Source organism: Neoarius graeffei, chromosome 11, assembly GCF_027579695.1.
Source record: "Neoarius graeffei isolate fNeoGra1 chromosome 11, fNeoGra1.pri, whole genome shotgun sequence".
NCBI lineage: Eukaryota > Metazoa > Chordata > Actinopteri > Siluriformes > Ariidae > Neoarius > Neoarius graeffei.
The window spans coordinates 52,867,688-52,893,478 of record NC_083579.1 but is presented as its reverse complement, the minus strand read 5'-3'; the positions used below and the strand labels follow the sequence as shown (position 1 = coordinate 52,893,478).

Genomic DNA, 25,791 nt, shown 5'->3' with positions numbered 1-25,791 from the left:
AATGCAGTGAACTTTGCTAAAGAAGAAAGCACATAAGAGGCATGCAGAAATTCAAATAAGGAAAAAAACACAACAGAGCATGCTTTTATAGGTAAATAATTAGTGACTGGATGCTTCCTATCCCGTATACCACAGCAATTTTGTCAACAATTACAATTTATTTATTAAAGAACTGCACATCATACATTTTATCCATTTAAAGTAACACTTAATGTTGTGAAACAGTTGCTCCTTAAATAACCTCTCTTTTTCCTATTTTAACTGTAACTTTCATGTTATTGAGAAACCGCGAAGTTGGCAGTCCGAAAGACTTTTCTGTGACAGAAAACCTAAAAGGTTTACTTTTGCTTGTTACAAAACACTGACAGTTGATACTCCTTCCATCTTTCCATTATCTGTAGCCGCTTATCCTGTGCAGGGTCGCGGACAAGCTGGAGCCTATCCCAGTTGACTATGGGCAAGAAGCAGGGTACACCCTGGACAAGTCGCCAGATCATCACAAGGCTGACACACAGAAACAAATAACCATTCATATTCCCGGTCAATTTAGAGCCACCAATTAGCCTAACCTGCATGTCTCTGGACTGTGGGGGAAACTGGAGCACCCGGAGGAAACCCACGCGGACACAGGGAGAACATGCAAACTCCGCACAGAAAGGCCCTCGCCATAAGCCCCTAGGCTCGAACCCACAACCTTCTTGCTGTGAGGCGACAATGCTAACCACTACACCACCGTGCCAAAACTGCTAAATAAACATCTCATCTCATCTCATTATCTCTAGCCGCTTTATCCTTCTACAGGGTCGCAGGCAAGCTGGAGCCTATCCCAGCTGACTACGGGCGAAAGGCGGGGTACACCCTGGACAAGTCGCCAGGTCATCACAGGGCTGACACATAGACACAGACAACCATTCACACTCACATTCACACCTACGGTCAATTTAGAGTCACCAGTTAACCTAACCTGCATGTCTTTGGACTGTGGGGGAAACCGGAGCACCCGGAGGAAACCCACGCGGACACGGGGAGAACATGCAAACTCCACACAGAAAGGCCCTCGCCGGTCACAGGGCTCGAACCCGGACCTTCTTGCTGTGAGGCGACTGTGCTAACCACTACACCACTATGCCACCCTAAATCTGTATAATTCATAGTATTATTCAGAATGTTAATCAGATAACAAAAGGGACTAACCCGTTTGGACTCAGTGCTCAGGCAACAGAAATCCCGTGGCTGCTTCATATGACAGTTGGATGGATCAGTGAGCAGGTAGACTAGTGAAAGTGACAAAATGAGCTCATATCATATAGTCTTCGAAATAAATATATCAAAATTATTCAACATCATTTTGTATAACGCAGCACATGCGTAACATAAAAGACAGTCACCTAGTTGTGTAGTGCCATCTAGCAATCGAGTCCAAGCAGACTTTAGAGATTTGTTATAGAGATGAGTCTTGGAGTGATCTCGGATTAAACTCCACAGACTACCCAAGGGTCTCTCCAGTTCCATGGCACCCAAAAACCCATGAGCAGAGGCTCTGGATGAGGGCCGATGAAAGGTCTGAACTCCATTCTCTAAGCCCTGGTGTCTGGGGGAAAAAAGTGTGTCGATGTAGAGTAGGTCTAATATTTATGTCAAACGTGCTGCATTTTTTCACTTCCCAACACCAACCTCCAGCCAGCTTCCGCACTCCCTCCCAGCAGATTCCTTACATCTCCTCCAGAGGCTAAATGAACCTGTTACATCAGAAACTCTGGTCAAACACTCAGCAGTCTGTTTCACTTCACAGGATTTAGAGATGGACATGATGAAAACGATGTACTTTACCTCTGATAATGCGCTTGTGAGAGTACAGTCTGCTATGTCCTGGTATGAAATAGAAATAGATGAGGGAGAGCTAAAGGAACAAGTCCGCTGTCGTCCAGGAGGAGATGACGGAGAGGAGGAGGAGTGAAGCTCATATCCAGAGGAGGAGCTCTCCACACGAATATCTAATGAGGATTATTGGTTTAGTAAAACTCATTATGCAGATGAATCCTTCTTAAAAAAAAAAAAGGTCACTACTTACCCTGAGCTGATAGCCATGTACGAGGAGCCTTTACATTTTGAGGAGGGATCATGGGAGGTCGAGATCTGACTCTTAACTCCTTATCTGAGACTCCAGTGATCTGCAGACATACAAATATCCTTTAACCCTTAACTGCATACGTCGGGTTGCCCTACTAACCAATGATCTTATTTTCTTCCTATAGTTAGGCATATCAGACACTCGCTGGCCGTGCTGTGAAAGTTGTGCATGCAGACGCTCATCTGAGTTTCCAAATCTGTCACGACTAAACTCATGAATATTTTCTATCGTGAATACTATCTTTAAAAGCTTATAATTTCTGCTTTCCAAAGAAATTCATCTTATTAAGATCTGTTCAGGACTTTGGGAGTAACAGCAGGTTGAAGATGGTACAACAGAGTAAAAACTCTGCTCGTGTGACATCGGGAAACTGCTGGAGCTTTCTGACTCATGGGAAAGCGGTCAGGCTTCCTTCTGATCAATTTCTGACTGGATTACTCATGAATATCAATCAGATAACTTTTATAGGGATGTTCTCTAGCTCTCACTGTTTCTGATGAAATATTCAGCAAAATTTTCCGTCTGCTAGTTTTGATGCTATGATTCACGGAAGACTTTGAAGTGAGTTTTCATAGCTTTACCTACTTATTTTTTTTCAAATCAAAGTGATTCCTGTAAATAAATAACTATTTTAGAATACAACTGTAGTTGTTTTGATGAAAAATATTGAGCTCTTAGTGGTCGGAATGATATTTTAAAAAACCGGAAGTCAGAAACGCGAGTGTCAATTTCAGTTCAATTAAATGGAATTGTTTACTGGATGCGGCTCACACAGTTTTTTCGAGGTTCACATTGAAAGCTGTGAATATTAATCAAAATAATCATTTATATTCTTTCATATAAACACCAATAGGCCCTACTTTTGAGAAACACAAAGTTCTACAGAGCACAAAGAGGGTATTAGTAATAATCTTTTATTACTTTTTTATTTTAATAGAGAATGGTAGATGTGAATGACATTCAATGCTTATTTATGCCTATTTTATCATTAACATTGATTTCTCCTTCTTTGTGATGTATAAATGAGAGTTAAGATCAGCTTTATATTGCACAAAGAAAGCCATTTGGAGAAACTTTGGAGAAGAGAGTGTACCAATTTAACGTGTTTACCTAATTAGCATAATTAATACTAATTAAAAAATAATTTGCATAATTGGTGTTTACTAATTTTTCAAATTTTGCATTAAGTATACAACCATCTATGTGCCTGCCAATTTCCATGTAAATATCTTGAAAAATAAAAAAAGTTATTAAGAAAAAACATTTGATCTCATTCGTTAATGAGGCCCATTTTGGACCATGTGATCCTCATACGGAATATTACGGCAGTTTTCTAAAAATTAAGCTGTTTTTTCAATCTTTGATTTGTAATATCTCAAGAACGGATAAACACATTTTAATTCTGTGAAAAGTATGTTGTTCGGCATTCAATTCTGAATTCAGTGAGAGCAGTTTCAAGCAATTTGGATTGAATTTGAATTTTGACCCGATATGCCTACTATAGTGCAATCATTTATAAGATAAACACCCAAACCTGAATTTTTACCTGTTTGTTTATAGCAGTTTTTTATAACAATTATTTATAACAACAATAAATTGTAAATCTAATTCCAATTTACCCATAAAGTTTGAATTAATTGTGAACAGCATTCCATACACTGTATTTCAATTTACAAGTTGTATTGTCTGTATATATGTACACACAGAGAGGGAGAGAGAGAGAGAGAGAGAGAGAAATTCCGGTCTCCAACAATGTACAGTTTATTTCAGCCTATAATGTAAATAAATGCAACATATATTTAGCATTTTTTCTCCTCACCTGTATAGATGGCGAGGTACCATCTTTCAGTAGAGCCGCATTACTGCTGTTGTAGCCAGATGTAGGTCCAGAAGAGAGACTTAGGTTGGAACCAGTGCATAATGTGCTATTACTGACACGTGTACAAAGCCTCAGATGATCCTACATAAGTGATAAGGAGAAATATAAAATCATTTTAAATTGTGGTGTTTGCATATAGTGTTCTACTGACTTTAAGATGCCAGTTTGTCTGTGTGTTGCATTTTTAACTCACCTTTAGAGACTGTGCGAGAGCCTGTTGCTCTAGTCTCCTTTTCTCCTGCTCCGTCCTCTCACGTAGCCGCATTCGCGCTCTGGCGATCTCTGTCTTCGCTTCCTCACGTGCACGACTGTAGTCACGCAGGAGGAGTTCAATATCATTGGGATACTGACCCTCTCTTCTCGGTGGATCTGGAACCCTATAAAAGGTCATTTGGATTCAATCGAATCGTTTAGGAAATCAGACACTAGATATGTCACGCAATTCTATCTCACAAATTGAGAAAAAGGGTAAGTGATGGATGGATAGATAGTCGAAGGGGACTGGTTTAGTCCTTCACCTGCTCATCTCCACTACTTCCTTGCGTAGCTGCCGCAGATATTCCCTCTGCCGGCTGGGTAGATCCACAGTTCTTTCAGACTGTTCGGTCATGTGATTTGAGGAGTTTGGATGCTTGCTGGGGCTGAGGCTTCGAGCTCGGCGGGACGTCTGAAGACGATCTTCTCTCTCCTTCCTCAAACCATCAATACTCCTCCTGTGCCTGAGGAAATAATAGCAGGCAATATTCTAATAATACCATAGCCCTGTTGAGTTCTCTATTCTGACTGGTGTTGATTCATTTTCTAGAACAGCACAACTCGGACAGTAGTTTCGGCTGTAAGGCAAATCACAGGCTTAATGGGCTCACATTTACAGAGGACTTATATGCCAGACACTTAAATGGATTAAAACAAATGTGTATACTTGCTGATATGATGAGGTAGCCTGGGCCCGCCCATCCTAAGTGTGACGCAACACGAGGGCCTGTTGCGAGCTTAGTCTGGCAAGGCAAGCTATCTACAGCTCTTCCAAGCTCCCGAAAAATCGGGAGCCAATCAACTTTGAGCATCTCCAATGGCCCGGGGTAGAGGCGTGTTCAAGGCACTGACGTAGTAGAACTGCGACCGGAAGCCATAGATTGTTTACAGAATCTATGCCGGAAGCGCTTCATTCACTAGAAACATTACGAACATGGAGCAAGTTCTCATTGAAAACGGAGCAAAGAGCAGCCCTGGAGGTATTTATTGAAAGGAAGGCCGTTTTCACCTTGCTCCCGACCGGCTTCGGTAAGAGTTTAATCTACCAGTTAGCCCCGTCGCGTCACATACGTCAGAGGAAAGAGTGATGTGATTGGTTTAAGCTTCGTCACAGCCTTTTCTGGCTTCGACCAGTAGCAAACTGAGGCATTTCAGGGAGGCGGGTCAACCACGCACTTTGGGAAACGGTTGGGCTTAATATCTTTGCCAGACCAAATGCTCGCAGAGCTTTGAAGTCGCGTTAGCCAGACTAATGATGAGGGTTTTTTGTGAGCATTTTTGGAAGAAGCTTCCAAACTTTGCAAAGCTTTCTTATAACATGATAAGCTTCATTTTAGTTGCATTAACTTCAAAAGAAAGAGGAAAAATGGTTGCTGGTGAGGGATCATCTGTTTATACATGTTAAAACATAAGGGCTAACAGGAACTAACTTGCTTCGGAAATATTCTACAACAAGATAGATAACTCTATCTATCCATCTGGCATATCACTGCGGTGAGGTGGCCGCTCTGACGGCTTCAGCCATCTGAGTCTCTAGGGAAGAATTACAGTAGTGGTTTCCTGTTGTTTTCTACTGGATGATTATAGAGGTTTTCTCCTCTCAATCATTCACACACACACCTATGGACAATTTAGAGTAGCCAGTTAACCGAACCATATGTCTTTGGACTGTGGGGGAAACCGAAGCACCCGGAGGAAACCCACGCAGACATGGGGAGAACATACAAACTCCACACAGAGAGGCCCCTGTCAGCCACTGGGCTCAAACCCAGAACCTTCTTGCTGTGAGGCGACAGTGCTAACCAACTGCACCACCGTGCGGCCAATAGATAACTATAAACCGATAAACCATACAACATGATGTTCTTTAATACATTTAAATCGCTGTGGTATAAGAGAAATAAAACACTTTGGGAGATGCTGTTATTGGAAAACACAACACCCTGACGTTAATTGCGGCATGTTGTCATTTTTATCATACTGATTACATCATAATGATCACATTTCCTAATCAGAAGGTCATTTGTACTGTGGAAAACTGAGCACAGTGAAAATGCAACATAAAATACAATATACAGGTCTAACATAGTACAGAAGCTCTTTACATTTAGTAATCCCTCTTTTTTACAAGCATAAAACACTCACCTCTCATACAGCTGCTGTTTGGTCAAGATGGTCGACTCTGTTCTGGAACAGGATTTCAACATCTTTAGCAGACTGTCTGTCTTCCCCAGGCCATAGTGCAACTTGGCCTCTGTGAGCTCTACGCTGAGCGGATGAGGACTCGGCTCTAACTGCATAGAGGCAAGTACCTGCTCCCGTTCCTTCCGCAGCTTCTCAATTTCTCTGGTCCAGCTACCTGCTGAGTCCAAGAGTTCTGGTTTGTACCTATATGCAAGACTCTCTGACTCTGCTGAACACAGGTGGAGATTGTGTGTGTTAATATCTGGGGATTTCTCCACAGTTGTACTGTTTTCATTAGTGAGCCTGGCTGATTGCTTCTGACTTATTCCTGACCAGTTGGTGAACTTGTTGTGCATCGGCAGGTTTTCAGGAATCCAATAATCCTCTTGGATTGGACTGGTTTCAGTGAGTGGGTTAATGCTGACCAGGACATCTGTATTGCAGTCACTTGGAGCCAAAGACAGGCTGTCTTCGTCTTGGTATTGGAGAGTGTCTTTGCTCAGATCACTCCAGCAGCTCACATCTTTATAGAGCCCGTGTTTATATTCCTGCCTGCTGCTTCTGTGGCTTTGATTAATGGGTGTTGAGGATTGTAATGTGTTTTGGCTCAAGTCTACAGGTTTCCTGTGTTTGACAGAGGAACAGTGACTCTGAGACAGGGGACCGCATGAGGTGGCTTGGCTTGCTACTTTGCTTTGCACTCCATGAGAGTGTTTCTTTCTTCCATTTTCTATGTATCTGCTGGATGAGACTTCTGTGGCGTATGCATCTGGTGCACCCATATTTATACAACTGTTGTTACTTAGGTTCTCAAGAGACACGGAAGACACTGATTTGTTTTCAGATTGATATGTGTAAAAATGATCTCTCTGATTCTGGGACTTTGGTTTACTGGTGGATATTGGTTTGTTTTCAGGTGGATTTCTGATGTTTTTTAAGAACGTCTCAGTGGGGGTGTGGATTGCACCAGACTTGATTTTTCCTTTCTGTAAACTTGTCACATCCACAGTGAGAATAGGTGAAGAGGCACGGTCTATAAGCAACACCCTTTTATCAGGGTTATTCTTTGGCTTCATTTGTTGATGTGTTTGATTGTCCCTTGCAAACTTTTGAGAAGTGACATTTCTCTGAGCACAAACTGCAAAAGTGTTGGAAGCTTTATGATCTACTGTGACAGCATTGAAACAGTGTTGATTTGGTGTAACAGCTCCTTGCGAAAGAACTTTTACAGTGTCCACCTGTCCACCAAAGCGCTCAAAGGGAGGTGAGCCTCCAGGACGCAAGTCAGGCATACTTTTCATAGTTTCAAATGTCTGTCTGCTTTCACGCTGATCTTTAATAGATCCGATGACACCATCTTGGTTTGGTACATTGCAAACTTCGGAGCCAATAACTTTGACGATCACATTGACCTCATGAGATTTGGGGTTCTGTATAGGTGGGGTACTCTGAAGAACTTTGTTCTGTTTCATTAGCAGTGCAATGTCCTCAGTTTGGATCCCAACATCTCTGGCAGTTTGGGTGGAGCAATCACTCTTGCAATACTTATCAGAACGCACCTTTGAAAGTTTACTGCAAGTTTTTAACGGAGGCCCATTTTTCCCTGCTCTCATACACTGAATATTCCCCAGAAGATCAGAAGTGCTGACAATCAGCTCAGAAAGATGTTCAGACATATTCTGTAGACTTGTCCATGTGGTCGATGCTCCATGCACTTGTCTGGACACAGGAACCTGTGTACTGCTCCTCCTGTGTCTGTTTTTCTTCTTCAGGTCCTCATAAAAATTGACCGTCTGGGTGCCATGGTCACATTTTCTTGAATCTTGTTGACTTTCCTGACTTTCATGTTCGGAAGAGTAGACCAGCACTATTTCATCTACTTGGCCTGAGCTACTGGCTAAGTCTAAGGTATCATTGCAAGAGTCACTGCCTGAAGCTGTTAAGACCTTCTCACTACAAATAACTGGGGTATGAAAGGCTTCCCTCAGCTTGGGTTCTGTAGAAATATGTTCTTTGGAATCTTCAGCACTACTCAATGTGCTCGAAAGCCTATTTTGGACTGCATAACTGCTCAGATGAGAATTGAAAGGAGAATTCTGGATATTCAACCCATTGTCCATACTGTAGCATCTTGCGATACCATTGCTAGAACTTTCAAGTGAGGAAAGTTGACTGGATATATTGACTGCACTTCCAAATGGCTGATTTTTGTATGCAGCTTTAAGTAACTGATCCTTTTTTCTTGTATGAACGTAGGGGTTGATGTCACTTGAACCAAAATGTAGAATAGGTTCTCTATTTTGGGTGGAATCATTCTCAAATGATCTTGTTCTTTCATGGTTATTTCCATGTGATATTTGCTTAGAAGAATCGTTTCTGGTTAACTGAACTGTTTCATCATCCTTTGATAGACCAGGAATTTTAAACAGCGTTGCTGTAAGATGATGTTTTTTCTGCCTCTCATCCTCTGCTACATCAGTGGTAACATCTCTGATGTAAGGGTATGGATTATCAGAGCCAGTGCCATAAAACTGTTTTGATTTTGATTCTATTGATCCTAGACCAATTTCTAAGGACAGAGGTGTACTTGAATAGTCAGATGAGCTATTTCTACTTTCTGTCGTTGGTCTTCCAGGAGCAGGTGTGCCAGGCATGGTTGGAGTGGCAATACCACATTTATGTACTCTGGATTTAGCCATTTCATCTAATGATGAATCAGGTGTTGAGTCAGTGGATGAACTTAGAGGGGCTGTAAAATGGGCTTTCCTGTATCTCTTTAACTTTACTCTCTGTCGCTCTTCATTCATCCTAGAAAATACGAGCCTTGAACTATTTATTGTTGTATGTTGTTTCCCTCCATTAGCTTTTTCAGTAGATTCAATTTTAACTTGATGTGGTCCTTTTGGGTTTAATGACGTACATGCTGAAAATTTAAGCTCTAGTTTATTTGCCTCTCTCATATTTATCTGCTCTGGTCTTTGTACAGACTTAGAAAAGATGGATAAGTCTGGAGATTGTAGTTCATCTGAATGCTCCTTCTCTTTTTGAACATTCACACACTGTTCCTGAACGTTCCTTCTTTGTGGCATACGGTCCTCTTTACACAATAACTGGTCTTCATTTTGAGGACAGACTGAGGACTTTTCACCCATAATGACACTTTGGATGATTTGTGCTTGGTTGTCTCTCGGTAGCTCTGAAGTACAGAATGCTAGAGCCCGGCAAGATTTAGAAACTGTGGTCTCTTTATTTAATTTTCCCGAACAAGTGTGGTTTTCGAGGTCCATGATTTTGTCTTTTGTTTCATTTAGACTATTTGTGTTCTCGCCACTATGAAATTGTATTTGTGTGATAAAATCCTGCTTTTCTCCAGAGCAGTCTTGGTATGAAAGTGGTCTAGAATCAGTGGCCTGAATATTTTCAGCTCTGTCTGAATTAAACGAGCTTTGCTTCTTCTTTTCAAATTGAATTGTTGACTCTCGGTCAGGATGAGTAACAGTGTTTAACTCCGCCACCTGCTGAAATTTAGCAGCCATATTTACTTGGCTTTCTTCCACAGACCTCATTGCCTCCTGAAGCATGTCTGAGGCACTGCGGTCCACCAGTGCTTCTGAGCGACGACTGGACACTGTAACACCACAAACATCTTTTGAGACTCCTGAATCGCAGTTTTCTTCAGGATAAATAACTAGCTTCTGTTGTGTGCATGATGAAAGATCAACTCCATTGTCTTCAGTCTTTATAGATGTTCCTTTAGGAGTTGGATTGTGGATTACTTTATTAATGGATATAGGTTCTGTTTCTGTTTTCATCAGAAAGAACTGATCATGCTCCTCAGCCACAGTGACATATTCAGAAATTACTTCAGGGCTTTGTTTACAAGTAGACATTAATATCAGTTGTGTAGTTTTGCTACTTTCACTGATCACGTCATTGATTAAAATATCTGAATGGCTGATAATTAATGATTCTGGATGATCATCAGTCGGTGCCTCATACAGGACAACATTTGCATCTGGTAGCTTTATTTTCAAATCTTGCGTCACAGGTCCATATGAGTTATGATCATCTGGATTTTCTATTTCTGCACTGAAGTTCTTCACGAACAAAGACGGACAACTGCTAAGAAATCCAACTCCTCGGTGATCTAATACAACTTCTTTCTCAGTGGGACGTTTTACTACATATTTATCTCTGACACAGTCATCTGTGTTGTCCGTATTCGCTCTATCATCAACAGAATATTCAGTCACACATGGAAATGTGTGAGAACCGCCATGTTCTCCTTGTGAGCCCTCACCTGTATTTTCATTCTTAAGAGCATCAGTGTTAGTTGCTGAGGAGGTTTTATTGTTTGTTTCTGGTTCTTTGTTAATGTTTTCACCGCCATCCACTTCCACTTGTGACATGTTCAGGTGTTCTTTCACCACTTCTGATATCTTGTCATTTACTGTAAGGCCAATCTTTTGCAATGTGCTGCTCTCGAACACTCTTTTATCCACAACCTGAACATCAGGAAATTTTACATCCTGCATACCTGTTTCACCTTTATTCATGAGAATGGTGCACACTTTCTCTTCTGCCGTCACTGGAGATGCAGGTCTTTCTTGAGAGGTAGAGCTGGTAGCAGGATTATTGCTGTTTTGGTCCATGTTGATATGATCGTCCATAGATGCAGTTTTAGAATCTTGCTGAATTGTTTGGGAGTAATAGGTCATTGTCTCATTTTCCGTTGGTAACAGTTTGCCTGTTGAGTCTCTGCTGATGTCAGAACTGTCATGAAACATGAATGGCCCATTATTTACAGCAGAGTCACCTGGAACAAGGGACTCAACACAGCTTCTCTTTGGGGTTTTCAAATTGCCTGCTAGGTCATCTTGAGAATCTTTGCTTCTTTTTCTTGAGTTCACACTGCAGGATTCATGCTCTAGCTGAGCATCATAGTGTCTTAAAGAATCAGCCACTTCTTTACCACTGTCTGACTTGATGTTTCTTTCACAAGGGCATTCTTTTGTATTGCCTGTATCATAGCTCTCGAAACATTTTTCTGTGCACTGAACCTGATGCTGCATCAAGGTCTTTTCATTACTCATCTCCTTTTCATCATGGTTAATCAGATGCTCCATTATGCTTTGTGTCTCACAATGAACATCACTCTCTGTTTTCAATCTTTGTAGAAACGTTTGATGGAGTTCCTTACTTGAGCATAAGGATTTCTGCTTATTACTGCTTTTCAAAGCATTTTCTTGTTGAAGGATACTATAAGAAGACTGAATTTCTAGATCCGTTTGTTCATCGCATTCTGAGAAAATATTACTGTTCCTGGAACACGTTTCTGCAATGCAATTTTCTTCAGACTGTGTTTCCTGTTTTGATTCTCTAAACATATTTTGTGGTGCAAAGCTTTTAGTGAGGACACTCTCATCACTTGATGGGATAAGTTCAGCTTGTTTTGTGGAATTGCTTTTTAAGTTGTTTTCAGGGGATCTACCTGGGAAGCATCCTGAAGAGCTCCAACCAGACAGAACAGTACTCTCTTTGGAAGGAGTGTTGACGACTAGCAGATCAACATCATTCGTTTCTAATGTGGCGAATTCTGGTGGTGGTGGTAATGGTTTGTTTGTGCATAATGTGTTATTGTTCATTATGTTCTGAGCGATGGAAGTTTCAGCAGAAGTGCTTGGTGCCTCAAAATTACTCAACTGCCTACTACTTTCTTGCAATAATGTGCATTCTGGTATAGAACAGGATGTAGAGGTAAGATCACTCAAAAAATAGTCCAAGACTGTTTCTTTTTCAGAGGATTTGTGACTTTGTTCCTTAACCGTCATATCTTTACATTGTGTAGGATCAAAACAGGGTGATGTTTGGCATTCAGATTCAGTTGTTGCACCAGACAAATCGACACTAGCCTGGCTTTGGCTGCTACTGGTCTCTGATAGTATGCACAGTTTCAACGAGGTCTCCAAGGCCCCAAGGATCCTAGGACTATCTGCTGCATCGGTGGATGACCATGCATCTGTAAGTGCAAGGAAAGCCTCTGTTCCTCTGACACTGGCATCACTGGAGTGTTGGGAATCAGATGTTACCTGTGAGAAGTTTGAAGATTCCTTTATCACTTGTCTTGATACCTTTTGACCATGTAGACTCCAGAAAAGCTCTTCAGGCATCTCTTTGGACTCTTCTACTTTTTCTCTTCCTGTTGCTGACTGTGGATTGGATGATGAATGTAAAGCATAAGAAATGGGGTGACTGAGCTTCAGTGCTGGCCTGGTATCAGTGCTCTCACTACTTTCCTTGACAAGTGAGTCCTTGGACATCTGACTGTCCTCACTTTCTGCCTCACTCGGCTCACAGTCCTCTTGCTGAAGCTGCGCCGCCAATATACTGGCATAAGCGGATGAAAGGGAATCCATTGAGAAAAGGCTGTCACAGTCTGAAGAGTCATCAGGCACTTCATCACCATTATTCTCTACCCAGTTAGTCAGGTCTTGTTGCGTCTTGACCCATCCTCTGGTCTTTTTAGTCAAGGTCTCTGCGCTATGCCAACACCCCTGTTTCTTCTCTTTTAATGAGACGAGCTGGTGTAAACCATCACAAGAAACTGTTGATTTCATAGGAGACTTTTGCTGCTTTGTCCCCACGTCTCCGACAACTTTGTCTTTCTTTCCTTCCACAGCAAACGGAGTTTTCGCCCTGCTAGCAGACTTGGCACTTTTGCCACCCTGTGACCCTAAAGGAGGCTTGCGGAAAACCCTCGACAAAGCCATTTTTATTCCAAAGCCAACTGATCGAGAAAGAGCTTTGCGGATTGTCGCCAAGCCCTTGTTTCCTTCGTGGGGTAAACTCTTTCCTCCCTTAGGTGAAGTTTTTTGTGTACTTAATTGCTTTATTATCGGAAGTACCTTCTTGCTGTCTCTGTTATCTGAATTAACTGCAGTATTTACAGATATGTTATGATTCCAGACTGATGACTGAAGTGAAGATGCACGAGGGTTTTTTTCAATCATTTCTTCAGATGATATGTTTTCCTTCACTAACATTTTAATGTTCTCAGAGGAGCCTGTCCTACTTGAAGTCCCTTGACTACATCTTGAGGGCATAGTGTTAGAGCGGCCTCTAGGTTTTCTTGGTAGACATTCATCAGACACCCATCTTCTAGGAAAGGCAGCCCTGGAGAGAGATGATGTCGACTCAGATAATCTGTTCCTCCTAAGAAACTGGCTGTTAAAAGAAAAAAAAAGTGACTTGAGTTTGGAAGTTTTCTTTCTGACTGATTTATTTATCTAAATTATTATGCTCATTTTGACATCTCTTAACCAAACCAAATTAAGTGGATTTTACTAACCTGAAAATGGGTGTATGTTGAGGGTAAAGTCGAGACAAAAGGTCAACAGAAAAAGAATGCCTTCGCAAGACCATTGGACATCCTCTACGCTTTGAAAGAGACGCAAGATCAGGAGACAAGGGTCCATCAACCCTGAGTGAAAGGGCAGTCTCCAGTCTTTGAAGCTCTTGCTTTGCCTCTAGCAGGTGTCGCTTGCGAGCAATTCTTTCCAGCTGGTAGCGCAGTCTTTTTCGGCGAATGCGATTCTCATTTCTTCGGAGCGCATGGTGTTTGAGGAGCTCTTCTTGCACCACCCGTTTCCTATTACCCACAATTAGTGACGGACGCACTGCTTCACTGCTGCTCTCGTTCTCATTAATGCCAGCCAGTGCAGGCAGAGGAATCGCATCTGTCTGTACCCCTGAGTCAAGCTTTCCCTTCTCCCTGATGGCAGCAAGACGCTGCTTTTCATTCAAGATCCACTGCTGGACTGTAAGATGCATGAAAGGTATAGTTTCAATATTAATGTCGTCTTAGTTCCTACCCTTGTGAACTAGCATGAGCATGTGCTTTTGATAGAGACTACAAAACATTTCTCTAAGTTGCTCTGGATAAGAGCATCTGCTACACGCTGTAAATATAAATGTAAATGAAATCTAATATGAACTGTTGTTATAATCGTCACTGTGATTATAATACAATAATTTAGTTTTATTTCTTTCTATAAAATAGCTGTACTATTGACAAGATCACCTTTGATAACAAGCAGGAGACAAGTCTGTCATTTACTTTACATTATATTACAGGCATTTAGCAGACGCTCTTACCCAGAGCAATGTACAACAGGACCCTGACATACCCACAGCAGTGGGCAGCAGTAGGGGTTAGATGCCTTGCTTAAGGGTACTTCAGCCATTCCAGCTAGTGCAGGGAACCGAACCAGCAACCTTTTGGTTCCAAAGCTGCTTCGCTAACCTTTAGGCCATGGCTTATGAAGTAAGATATATTTCTTAGATTCAACGTACTGAATATTCAAGATTCTGAATATTCACTATTTAAATGCAAGCAAATTTGTGATATTGACCATGTTAATCCTTTTGTACAAAAGGTCAGATTTTTCTTGAGTCCTATTCCTTCCACTGAAGCATGCGCACCAGTGATTTGATCTGGTCATCAACTTGTGGAGGCCGTAGTAGCTTGAATGCGCTGTCTTTAACCTCCTAGGGCTTAGCGGTCACATGTGTGGACAGCACTTTTTAGAAATTCGGAACAAGAATCCACATATGTGGACATACTTTTTCTCTAAAAGTACATCTTATCAAAAGATGATGCTTAGTTTTTATTCTAATCAGGTTCTAATAAGCCCAAATAGCAAAGAGAAATAAAAAATGCATGCAAAAAAACAGCTTGGGCCTTAGGAGGTTAAAGCAAAAGGGGAATATCAAATCCTAAGAAAATCATATACTGTAAATATTTCTAGATCATACATTCTACTTTTCGCTCAAGTTACTGTTGATGATATAATTTGGAGTTAAAAGTATTCATTTTCAATAGTGCACTTAGACTTTTTCAACCCCACAGTTTAAATTCATAAATCAACAAATAAAGAAGCAATCTGCCTTGCCTACAGGCTTTTTACACACCAGGAATTAAGCAAATAACTCACTCTCAGAGCGTTGCTTTCGAAGATGGGCCTGCTCTCTTTCCAAGTCTTTCTCAGCCCTTCTCTGTTCCACCAGGATCTCCTCGCGCAGACATTCCACGTAGCGCTGATGCTCCTCCAGCCTCTGCCAGGGAGCTAATCTGTCACTGCCTTCCTGACTGCCTACTTCCTCTGCCCTGAACACAAGGAGATATAAAACGATACTAACGTTTCCACATCAGAACACAGAAATCTAGAACAATTAGTCAACTGGCTTGGTAAATGCGCTTTGCCAACAATTTAGCATCTTTGAGTAACCAAGCAACATGAAGTCAATCCGGCAAAAACAAGATAACAACGCTCTAGAGACCTCATTATTAGTCCAACATTTACAGCTACTAGCACAACAAATATAAACCACAGGGAAAAAAAAACTTTTCACCTTGAGTTAGGAGTGAGAGCATTCAGCTCAGATGAGCTAAAAAGTGGACCACCGTCAACGACCTGTTAAAAAAAAAAAAAGCAAGATTTGAGATTTTCAAAATATAATTTTCGAATGTACCATTTGTATTATGTAATGAGAGGAAGCACCTGAAGTAATTTGATTTTTGTTTTCTTATCCATGGGTGTTAAAGAAATTACATGCAAATAAATAAGAGTTCTGATCTTAAAAGCACTTCGTATTATTCTTGTGTAGACTGATAGAGAATGTAGTATGTGAACGTACACGTCTCCTCTCCCTCAGAACTGCTGCCTCTGCAGGGTGGTTAAACCGGAACTTGTGATGTCTTCCTAATGTTATCACTGCACCTAAAACGAGCACATAACCATTACAACAGTCAAACTCTTAGGGCCTCTGCATGCTCTTGCGACAAGGCTTTCGCAGATAGCTTTTCGCAGACAGTTGTAATTTATCGTTGAGCGGGGAGTAATAGGCGTGCGTGATGTTATTCACTGCCACAACGCAAGGGGGCACGAAGTCGCGAAATCGCTAGGAGTAGTTGGTGGGTGTGGTTAATGGAGTGTTTATCCTCTGGTTACTTATAATGACTAGAACTGGAGTCGTATAGATGTACGTACTTCCTCACTTCCTCGATCAACCGCTCTTCGTGCTGCTCCATCTTCGCTCGTGTTTTTAAAAATGGCGGTCGTGAAAACAAACCAAACCGGGAAAGTAGGGAAGCGGAAGTGCGTGTACAGCGGATGTAGAGTGGACCAATCAGAGCCCTCTTGTCTGCGACGCTGTCTGCGAGGCTTCTGCGGTGGTCACAATTTTTGGGAGGTGCGCGCAGAGCGTCTGTGAAGGGGGGGGGCTACGGAGATGCCATCTGCGAGGACTGGGTTGTCAGCATAAATTGGCCTTTACACTTATGTGTTCGTATTCTCCACTGTCTATTCATTGTAACTGCCACAAATTCATTACAATATACTGTAGTATAAATTACCTTGTGCGAGGCGACAGGGTTCAGTGACCTCTCGATCATTGATCATGCAGGCTGTGTGTGGTAGGGGTTTGAGGGTAACAACTCCATTCTGATTCTCAATTTCACATACAGAACCCTCTGGCATGACTAAGACATTACACAGCAACAGATTATACACAAAGTAGTCCTCTTTTCATAATCTGATACTATTAGTATAAAATAAAATGATTAGTCTATAGAGATATATGAAAATAGTTACCAATATGGGGTTCTTCTTTATTTGGATCCTGAGGTCCAATTCTGGTGATTCCTTCCTGTAACACATACAGAGGGAAGAGAGTTAATAAGCACATAACAAAATATTAATCAGAGAAGAGCATTGTTGGCTGTGCCCATTACAAATGTGCGTCATAACACCCATCCTGGTACAGGTTTAGGTTCTGTAACGGATACGGGATGCTCCGTCCAACGATCATTTCGTCCAATAGTTAAGATATTTCATCCAAAGCCTTTCTCATACACACTATCAATTGTTTTATATTTCAGGTATTTGTTTGCTTGAGAAAAGGAGGAATTCTCAACAAAATTTGACAAAAGCAAAACGCATTTTTGCAGCATGGAGTTTAACCACCCACCACTCGCCAAATGCGAGCTGTGAAATCTAATGGCGAATAAAGATCGCCCCAGACTCGCCTTTCTCAGCGAGTGTGTTCAAAACGATGGGTTCCTACCTAGTATTCATGTAAAATCCAAGAAACATTCAACAAAAACTCCTTCCTCGTACAGGACTCTTGGGCGCGCTCCGGACCGTGGGGGCGCCTTATTAAGACTGGCTATATCTCATCTCATCTCATTATCTCTAGCCGCTTTATCCTTCTACAGGGTCGCAGGCAAGCTGGAGCCTATCCCAGCTGACTACGGGCGAAAGGCGGGGTACACCCTGGACAAGTCGCCAGGTCATCACAGGGCTGACACATAGACACAGACAACCATTCACACTCACATTCACACCTACGGTCAATTTAGAGTCACCAGTTAACCTAACCTGCATGTCTTTGGACTGTGGGGGAAACCGGAGCACCCGGAGGAAACCCACGCGGACACGGGGAGAACATGCAAACTCCACACAGAAAGGCCCTCGCCGGCCCCGGGGCTCGAACCCAGGACCTTCTTGCTGTGAGGCGACAGCGCTAACCACTACACCACCGTGCCGCCCAGACTGGCTATATGATGAATTAAATGGCTTCACTGGACTCAAAGCTCAGAGAGCAGCCTGTGATGGTAAGGGTCGCTCGTTTGCTTTACAAAAATGTTTTCCGCTTCAGTCAAATTCTATTGAGAATTCTTCTTTAGGATTGGTTTAAAAATATACAGCAATTTGTCGCACATAGTGTCACCTCACTATCATTAGGCATGTTTCCATTTATTACGGGGAGACGCACTCATAAACCTGCTTAATGCACTCCCTTAAATGAATTATGGTTTGTTTATATCTTGATCTTGTTGCCACATATTATCACCACATATAAAATAATTGATAATACATATGAAAAAGGCTTTGGATGAAATGTCTCAAGTATTGGACGAAATGTCTCAACTACTGGACGAAATGGCATTGGCATTGGATAAAATGGTCATTGGATGAAATGACACTGGACGAATTGTCCTGATCCCTTTGTAACTACACTATTGGACGAAATGGCATTGGACAAAATGGTCATTGGACGAAGTGTCCTGATCCCTTTGTAACTACAGACTTCAAAGGCATGCAGGAGAATTTTTATGGTTTCCCTTTCAGAAAGTGGCCAAAGTAGGAAGTTATGGCTGATAAAGTCCAAAAACTTCTGAAATAAAGCCTCAGCTAAACCTCACCTCAATCGCACACATTAAGGAAAGGGTGAAAAGGGAAAATTTGAAGAAGGAATTAAGCTAGTGCAGACAAGCAGAGCTGCTTTACCTGACTGTAGCAGGCATCTCAAAATATATTGCAGAGAGAACAAGCGTAAGAAAAAAGGATGACAAAAGGAGAATCTGAACAAAAGAAAGAGTTATTAGTTAGAAAGCAGACTATTTTAATACAGCAGAGTGTATACGAAATATGCTAATGTTAGACAGGTCCAATCTCAAGAGCCTGAACTGAAGAGAAACTGAGCACCAATAAGGTCAGTACCCGGAGGTGGTAAATGGTGACTCCTGTGCTCAGGACGTCCGGTTCCAGGGAGATGAGGTGGGGTCGGAGAGACTGTATCTGAACTCCTGCTCTGTCCTGGTTAATGTCCACACTGTACTGCTCTAGAAGAGCTCGCTTATCCCGCCAACTCTCTGACCAGTCTTTAGTAAGCTGTTCCACCTGGACGTGAGAGCAGAAATAATGTCAGTGGGTTTCAGAGATTATTATAATGCTGAGCCTAAAAGAACAAGCAGATGGTTTTCAAACCTTGAGTTCATTCTGCAGTACTATGTCTGAAAGGCTGTTGTCTCTCTCATCACTCAGAGATGGGCTGGGGTTTCTCTGCTGTACACAGTCAGCAAAAACAATGTGTGTGTGAGCTGTCACTTCTGCTATCTGTGCTGGGAGCATTTTCTAAGAGACGCTAATTACCATAGAGAAGCTCAGCAGCATGCTCTTCAGTCGATCGATCTCTTCACGAAGCTCCCTGATCAGCCTCACACTGGCATCCTGAGAATTAAACAGAACAACATAAAGAGGTCTCGTTTTTATCATCATCGGTGAACGATAGAAATTACAGAATGGTAGAAACACTCATTCACAAACGCACCTCATTAACTCTTGGCTTGTTGACAATGTTCTTGGCGTGAGCAGCATAGCGGAGGGTGCTGAGAGTCTCATTGTAGCTGCTGCAAGAAGGCGAGATTGCTGTAAGGAAGAGAAAGACAGAAAATTTTGAAGGGATATGCTGTTCTTGGGGCGGCACGGTGGTGTAGCGGTTAGCGCTGTCGCCTCACAGCAAGAAGGTCCGGGTTCGAGCCCCATGGCTGGCGAGGGCCTTTCTGTGCGGAGTTTGCATGTTCTCCCCGTGTCCGCGTGGGTTTCCTCCGGGTGCTCTGGTTTCCCCCACAGTCCAAAGACATGCAGGTTAGGTTAACTGGTGACTCTAAATTGACCGTAGGTGTGAATGTGAGTGTGAATGGTTGTCTGTGTCTATGTGTCAGCCCTGTGATGACCTGGCGACTTGTCCAGGGTGTACCCCGCCTTTCGCCCGTAGTCAGCTGGGATAGGCTCCAGCTTGCCTGCGACCCTGTAGAACAGGATAAAGCGGCTAGAGATAATGAGATGAGATGAGATGCTGTTCTTGGAAAATAATCAGTGCTGGTGTGATGATGTCACCACCCCAGAGGTGATCATTTTCTACAAGTCTTGAAATGTTTTATTACTCTTATACCATGGCACTTTGTCAACCATTTCTTATTTATTTATTTATTTATTAATGCTTGACCTGTGCTTTTAACTATTTATAGTTACATTTAATATTGAAAACCTTCAAGACCTGTTATCACTTCCGTAATAGCATCTACAAACATTTGCTCCCTCACCAACCTCTTTGTCCCCCTCTCTTTCTTGAAATTAATAAAACAAAAAATAAAAACGCAGTGTCACGTTACTTAGAAACCAAAAAGTCCTCTGTCCTAAAGATTCTCCAATGGCAGAAAACTTGCTGTTACAAACATCCATCCATCCATCCATCCATCCATTATCTGTAGCCACTTATCCTGTCCTACAGGGTCACAGGCAAGCTGGAGCCTATCCCAGCTGACTATGGGCGAAAGGCGGGGTACACCCTGGACAAGTCGCCAGGTCATCGCAGGGCTGACACATAGACACAGACAACCATTCACGCTCACATTCACGCCTACGGTCAATTTAGAGCCACCAATTAGCCTAACCTGCATGTCTTTGGACTGTGGGGGAAACCGGAGCACCCGGAGGAAACCCACGCGGACACGGGGAGGGCATGCAAACTCCACACAGAAAGGCCCTCGCCGGCCACTGGGCTCGAACCCAGGACCTTCTTGCTGTGAGGCGACAGTGCTAACCACTACACCACCGTGCTGCCCCTCTGTTACAAACATATTAAGTAAATATCTTTTTCGAGAAAACATCACAATATCAACGACTGTACATTTTGCTTTGTTAAATAACACTTTCTAAATTATCAGCCTTAGATCATGTTCACCCGCAATTCAAGTTCCTGGAATTACCTGTTACTATATAAAGAGTAATGTATTAGAATTAATATAAACCTGTGACTTGAATTACAGCTGTGTTATTATAGAAATGTTAGAAACAAGGATTAATCAGATTCAAGAATGCAACAGTGCTGTGGTATAATAATTTGTAATTAACCATTATTACCCATAAACAGACTCACTTGCAAGCATTATGGTTTTGGAGTTGCCACCCAGGCTGTCTTTGAGGAGCCAGGTGAGGACGGAGTCTCTGTAGGGGATGAAGCAGTGTCTCCGACTGCTGCTGGACAGGGAGCTGGACTGGCTGCCGACCGTGCTGGTCTCCCCCTCACTCAGCATGCTGTTAATGCTCTGACTGCTACTGCACATCTGAGAGTTCTGAGCTAGGGGAAGACAGGAAAAAAGCCAAAACAATAAAAACGATAATAGACAGAAGCGTATTGAGAAGAATATTGCTCAAATGTCCCATACCAAGAGCAGATATGACGATTCCCAGAGTAACTAGAGATTTGTTGATGTTGGCTCCTTCAGTAATACGATCTCGGCAGTAATTAGGGTCCGCTCTCTCACTGATAGACAACAAGCACAAAAACTGTATGAATGCAAAATAACCAAGCAGCTCCACTAGGGGGCAATCTGATCATAGTCAGAGTTATGGCAAGAACTTCACTCACTAGTTCACTACTCCCTACTCACTATAGACCCCTTTCACGTGACGTCACCGCGCCGCGAGATTTTGTTAGGCGCCATATTGGAAGACCAAGTACACGCACTCACAATATAAAACAAAGTACGAGCAAGAGTAAAGTGACACGATGGATGATAATTCGGGTTATGTGAGTACATTACCAGCTGCAGAAAGGGCACGGTATGTGGAGAAACTGGCTGTGATTGATGGGTTTGACCCATATGATAAGACTCGTGGCAAGGGAGAATGGAAACATAAGGAGGACCTGACACCAATTCTGCCATCTGTTTTCTACCCAGACATTGTAAACTATTTGTTGTTTACACCCAGTGCCTACACTCAGTGTTCGAACTATGCCGATATTTTCGGGGGGTCCCTTTTTTCCCTTGCGGGGGGGGGGGCGGCGCTTGCGCTTGTCTCGGAGCGCGGATCTCCAAACACATGAGAAGCCTTGCGCTTGTCTCAGAGCGCAGATCTCCAAACACATGAGAAGCCTATCTTACGCACATATCACGCGGACTCCACACCTCCACACACGCATCGCGTCTGAAGTCATAACTCATCAGGGGAAATCGTGTCCGCATTGGCATGTTCAAAAAACAACCTCGCGTCAACAATGATACCACACGCAAGAAAAAAAAAAAAAAAACAGTCAGGCTACTCAACAACCAACCTGGCAACAGCGAGCAAGCCCCAAACCATCCTAAATTATTATTATTATTATTAAATTGTAGAAGTCTGGGAGGCTTGCTCCTCATACAGTTATCAACTTGGGGCCAATTTAGCATGTTTTAAATCTGAATTTCTTGCATTTGCTTACCTCAAAGTGTCCGCAGATCATGCACAGACTTATCCATTATATCCACAGTTTTTTTGCCAAGTCTCACACAGGTTTCTTTCAAGTCTACTGTTGGGCCAATAAATCATAAATAAAACAGCTCAGATTTGTTTGTTTAAGTCGTTTGCCACTCCACTTTATTCTCGTGGGTTCACATACCGCTGCTGTTATTTCCCCCCTAATCACGAGTTTGTTGGTCTTCCAAAATGGCGCAGGGTCTGTTTACTTCTGGTTTCGGGTGACGTCAGTGAAAGGGGTCTATATAGAGAAATACTATATAGAGGACTATATAGTGAGCTCATTGATAAAATGAAAAACACACTTTCGGACACGATTCCCCCGCGCTGTTATTTACGTCATTACTGTCGCACAATTAAAACGTGCCAGATCAGTCGGCTGGTGGGTTTTCAAAATAATAAATACATGCCTGTATTTTTGTGATAAATCCATATGATACTGAGCGTATGTCCCACATTAATCAATACAAAGTACTTTGTATCTGCTGCATCTTTCAGTTCTTTTAAATCAAGGTTGAATACTTTCTTCTTTGCCGCTGCCTTTTATTAAATCAAATTTGAGGCTTTTGATTTGATTTCTTTCAGTGTGACCGCAATGCATGATGGGATATATTACTTGGTTAGTGACCATCGGTTGTACACTACTTTTCGTGACGCATTGTGGGATACTTTGCGTGCACTATATAGGGTGTAATAATTCTCACTATACATTCGGACAGCACTACAAAATGGCGACCTCACTATATAGTCCACTATATAGTGAGTAGGGAGTGATTTCCGACACGGGGTAAGACTTAAAGATTAAGGGGGTTAAAAGCTCTTTAAGCAGCTATACAGAAGAAGGAAAAAAAAATCACCAACCTGCCAGCCAGGTCCACTAAGTTGATCTTGCTCACAATTTCAGATGGAAGGTTATTCTCTAGTATCGCCTACAAAAGTCAGTTTATCCAAAACAATATAAGAGTGCAATTCGTATTTCAAAGCAGCAGATGATATGCAGAAGCCATTACAAAAAAAAATTACTGACAGTTTATTCACGTCAATTAAATGGATAATAAATAAGTACTCCTCCGGTAACTGTGTTCCCATGTACACCGTCATTATATTTACTGGCCTGGTTGTATAGACATGTCGCTTGCTCTCACAGTGTTAGTGATGCATTTCTTTCTTTCATTCATTCATCTTCAGTAACTGCTTTATTCTTGTTAGGGTCATGGCGGGGTTAAATTGCTAATTTCTTTATCTTTTGAGAAACTGAACCAACTAAATTTGTCAGAAAATACCAAAGCAACACTCAGTAAAGCAGTACCACCAGTCAGAACGGCAGTATTTTGGGAGAAGGAAAAAACCCAAAGCACTAGCTAGTTAGGATCATTTTTCCACCAGACTAACAGTATTTGTAGTGTCCGATATATTAATCACTGAAGACAACAGAAAGCTTTCCATTTCAGAAATTTCCATTTGGTGAGTGGCATCCATATTAAAGCAAATGCCTAGTAATTCAAAAGTAAAGCTCCTCCATTGTTGCTACTGTAATTAGTGTACTGTTAAATCTAGCACTGATTGGGAAATGATGGCATCACCTTACAAGCTCTAGAAAGCCCCTCCTACTTTCACAGGTGCTACTATGTGATGGTAATTGGACACAGGTAACCAACCAGCGAGTGGCCTAGTGGTTAGCGTGTCCACCTCTCGATCAGGAGCTCATGAGTTCTACTCATGGTCAGGTCATACCACAGACCATCATAAAAATGATGCCTTCTGGCAAGGCACACTGCAATATAGATGCGAGTGGGGAGTCAAACTCTCACGGTTACCAGAGGACCAGCCCCCCACTGTAACCCTAGCTATGTAATACAGGAGAGAGGCCAAGGGCTACGAAACGGAGATCGGTGCCGCCAAACGCGCCATGAATGGTGCGGGAAGGACTTTGACCTTTGAATCAAGCAGGCTACCTCACTGTTCAGTCGAATAGCAACATAAAAAACCATTGGTATCATCTGTATTGCGACAGAATCTTACTGGTCATAATACTAACAGGATGTTGAATAGATGTAAAATTAAGACCTGTGTGTACTGGATGCTAAAAATGGCATGCGATCGGCTGCTAGCATCGTGAACATGTGTGGCAGCTGTGATGCGGTTAGTGATGCCCTCTTCCAGCAGATCTGCTGCCTGCTTGTAATCCTCCACCACATGCTGAGTAAGACCTGGAGCACACACAATGTATTAAAAAAAATCTTAATCATATTTTTTATACGTACATACAAGACAACTTTGTTCTACTTTCAAAGACAGTCCTCTGCCAATGAAAAACACTTAACAGATCAGCCAGGAATTTGTACAGTCCTTAAAAGGATAGTTCGGGATTTTTGACATGAATCTGTATGGCATCCCCATCAATAGTGTCGTGCAAACACACTGACCTTACCCCTGACAGCATCCTGTGAGTCCAGTTTTGGTCCAGACGAAAGTAGTCCGGCAAGCTTGTTGGGGTCACGAAAGTAAAACGTTTTTCGTCTCAAAACAGTATGTGTTCAAAAGAGTGATATATTTGCATCACAAAACCGTTGCCAAATAAAAAGTCAGACCTCGAAATCGCTTGGCACTATTTTCTCTCCCTTCTTATCACTGCGCGCTGCCGCCAGGTGACAGCCACGGCTGTTTCATTCATTGTTTTAGTGATGGGAATTTCGGCTCTTTTTCGGGAGCCGGCTCTTTTGGCTCTTCTTACTATAAGGAGCCGGCTCTTTTGGCTCCCAAACGGCTCCTGAGATTTTATTTTTGATTTAATTGCTGCAATTAACTAGTTAATTAATTACATTATTATTTATATTTTATCAATAGGATGTTTTCCATTTTATTTTTTAGTTTTTGTAGCCATTGTAAAGCTTTGTAAAGTATAGCAGTGTAACAATGTTCTAGCTATAGAAATAAAACTTACTTACCAATTAATAAATTATTTTCTCACAAACATAATGCAAAACTGTGTTATATTACCAATATAAAATACACAGAAGACATCAACTGTTTATCCTTTATGGCTTTATTTCACACTCGACCTTGAACAAAATGCCACAAAATAAATTATTAAGTGTAAATCAGGCCTAAGAAACTATGAAGCAAAGTTGGAAATTATTTTAACAAACACAGAACAATGTGCAACAAAATATGTGGCATCTTGAGCGCATATAAAA

At 42.0% G+C, this 25,791-nt stretch overlaps 1 protein-coding gene across 3 annotated transcripts in view; it reads right to left on the bottom strand.

Annotated features, from left to right (window-relative positions):
- stard9 (StAR-related lipid transfer (START) domain containing 9) overlaps positions 1 to 25,791 on the bottom strand; it is an 82,290-nt gene that overhangs the window by 1,703 nt on the left and 54,796 nt on the right. Inside the window, exons 8-30 of one of the 3 annotated variants that reach the window (XM_060934184.1) lie at positions 24,662 to 24,804; positions 23,456 to 23,523; positions 21,523 to 21,620; positions 21,234 to 21,434; positions 19,623 to 19,720; positions 19,445 to 19,522; positions 19,280 to 19,357; positions 19,013 to 19,192; positions 17,102 to 17,156; positions 16,864 to 16,989; positions 16,146 to 16,228; positions 15,861 to 15,922; positions 15,443 to 15,615; positions 13,798 to 14,266; positions 6,411 to 13,673; positions 4,529 to 4,729; positions 4,204 to 4,387; positions 3,951 to 4,091; positions 2,072 to 2,171; positions 1,831 to 1,994; positions 1,675 to 1,739; positions 1,389 to 1,591; positions 1,195 to 1,274 (exon numbers count right to left, since the gene is read on the bottom strand). In XM_060934184.1, the coding sequence (XP_060790167.1) occupies positions 1,195 to 1,274; positions 1,389 to 1,591; positions 1,675 to 1,739; positions 1,831 to 1,994; positions 2,072 to 2,171; positions 3,951 to 4,091; positions 4,204 to 4,387; positions 4,529 to 4,729; positions 6,411 to 13,673; positions 13,798 to 14,266; positions 15,443 to 15,615; positions 15,861 to 15,922; positions 16,146 to 16,228; positions 16,864 to 16,989; positions 17,102 to 17,156; positions 19,013 to 19,192; positions 19,280 to 19,357; positions 19,445 to 19,522; positions 19,623 to 19,720; positions 21,234 to 21,434; positions 21,523 to 21,620; positions 23,456 to 23,523; positions 24,662 to 24,804 (10,313 nt within the window). Of the gene's footprint in view, positions 1 to 1,194; positions 1,275 to 1,388; positions 1,592 to 1,674; positions 1,740 to 1,830; positions 1,995 to 2,071; positions 2,172 to 3,950; positions 4,092 to 4,203; positions 4,388 to 4,528; positions 4,730 to 6,410; positions 13,674 to 13,797; positions 14,267 to 15,442; positions 15,616 to 15,860; positions 15,923 to 16,145; positions 16,229 to 16,863; positions 16,990 to 17,101; positions 17,157 to 19,012; positions 19,193 to 19,279; positions 19,358 to 19,444; positions 19,523 to 19,622; positions 19,721 to 21,233; positions 21,435 to 21,522; positions 21,621 to 23,455; positions 23,524 to 24,661; positions 24,805 to 25,791 lie in introns of those variants that run through there. The other 2 variants (XM_060934185.1, XM_060934186.1) reach the window with 2 other exon arrangements.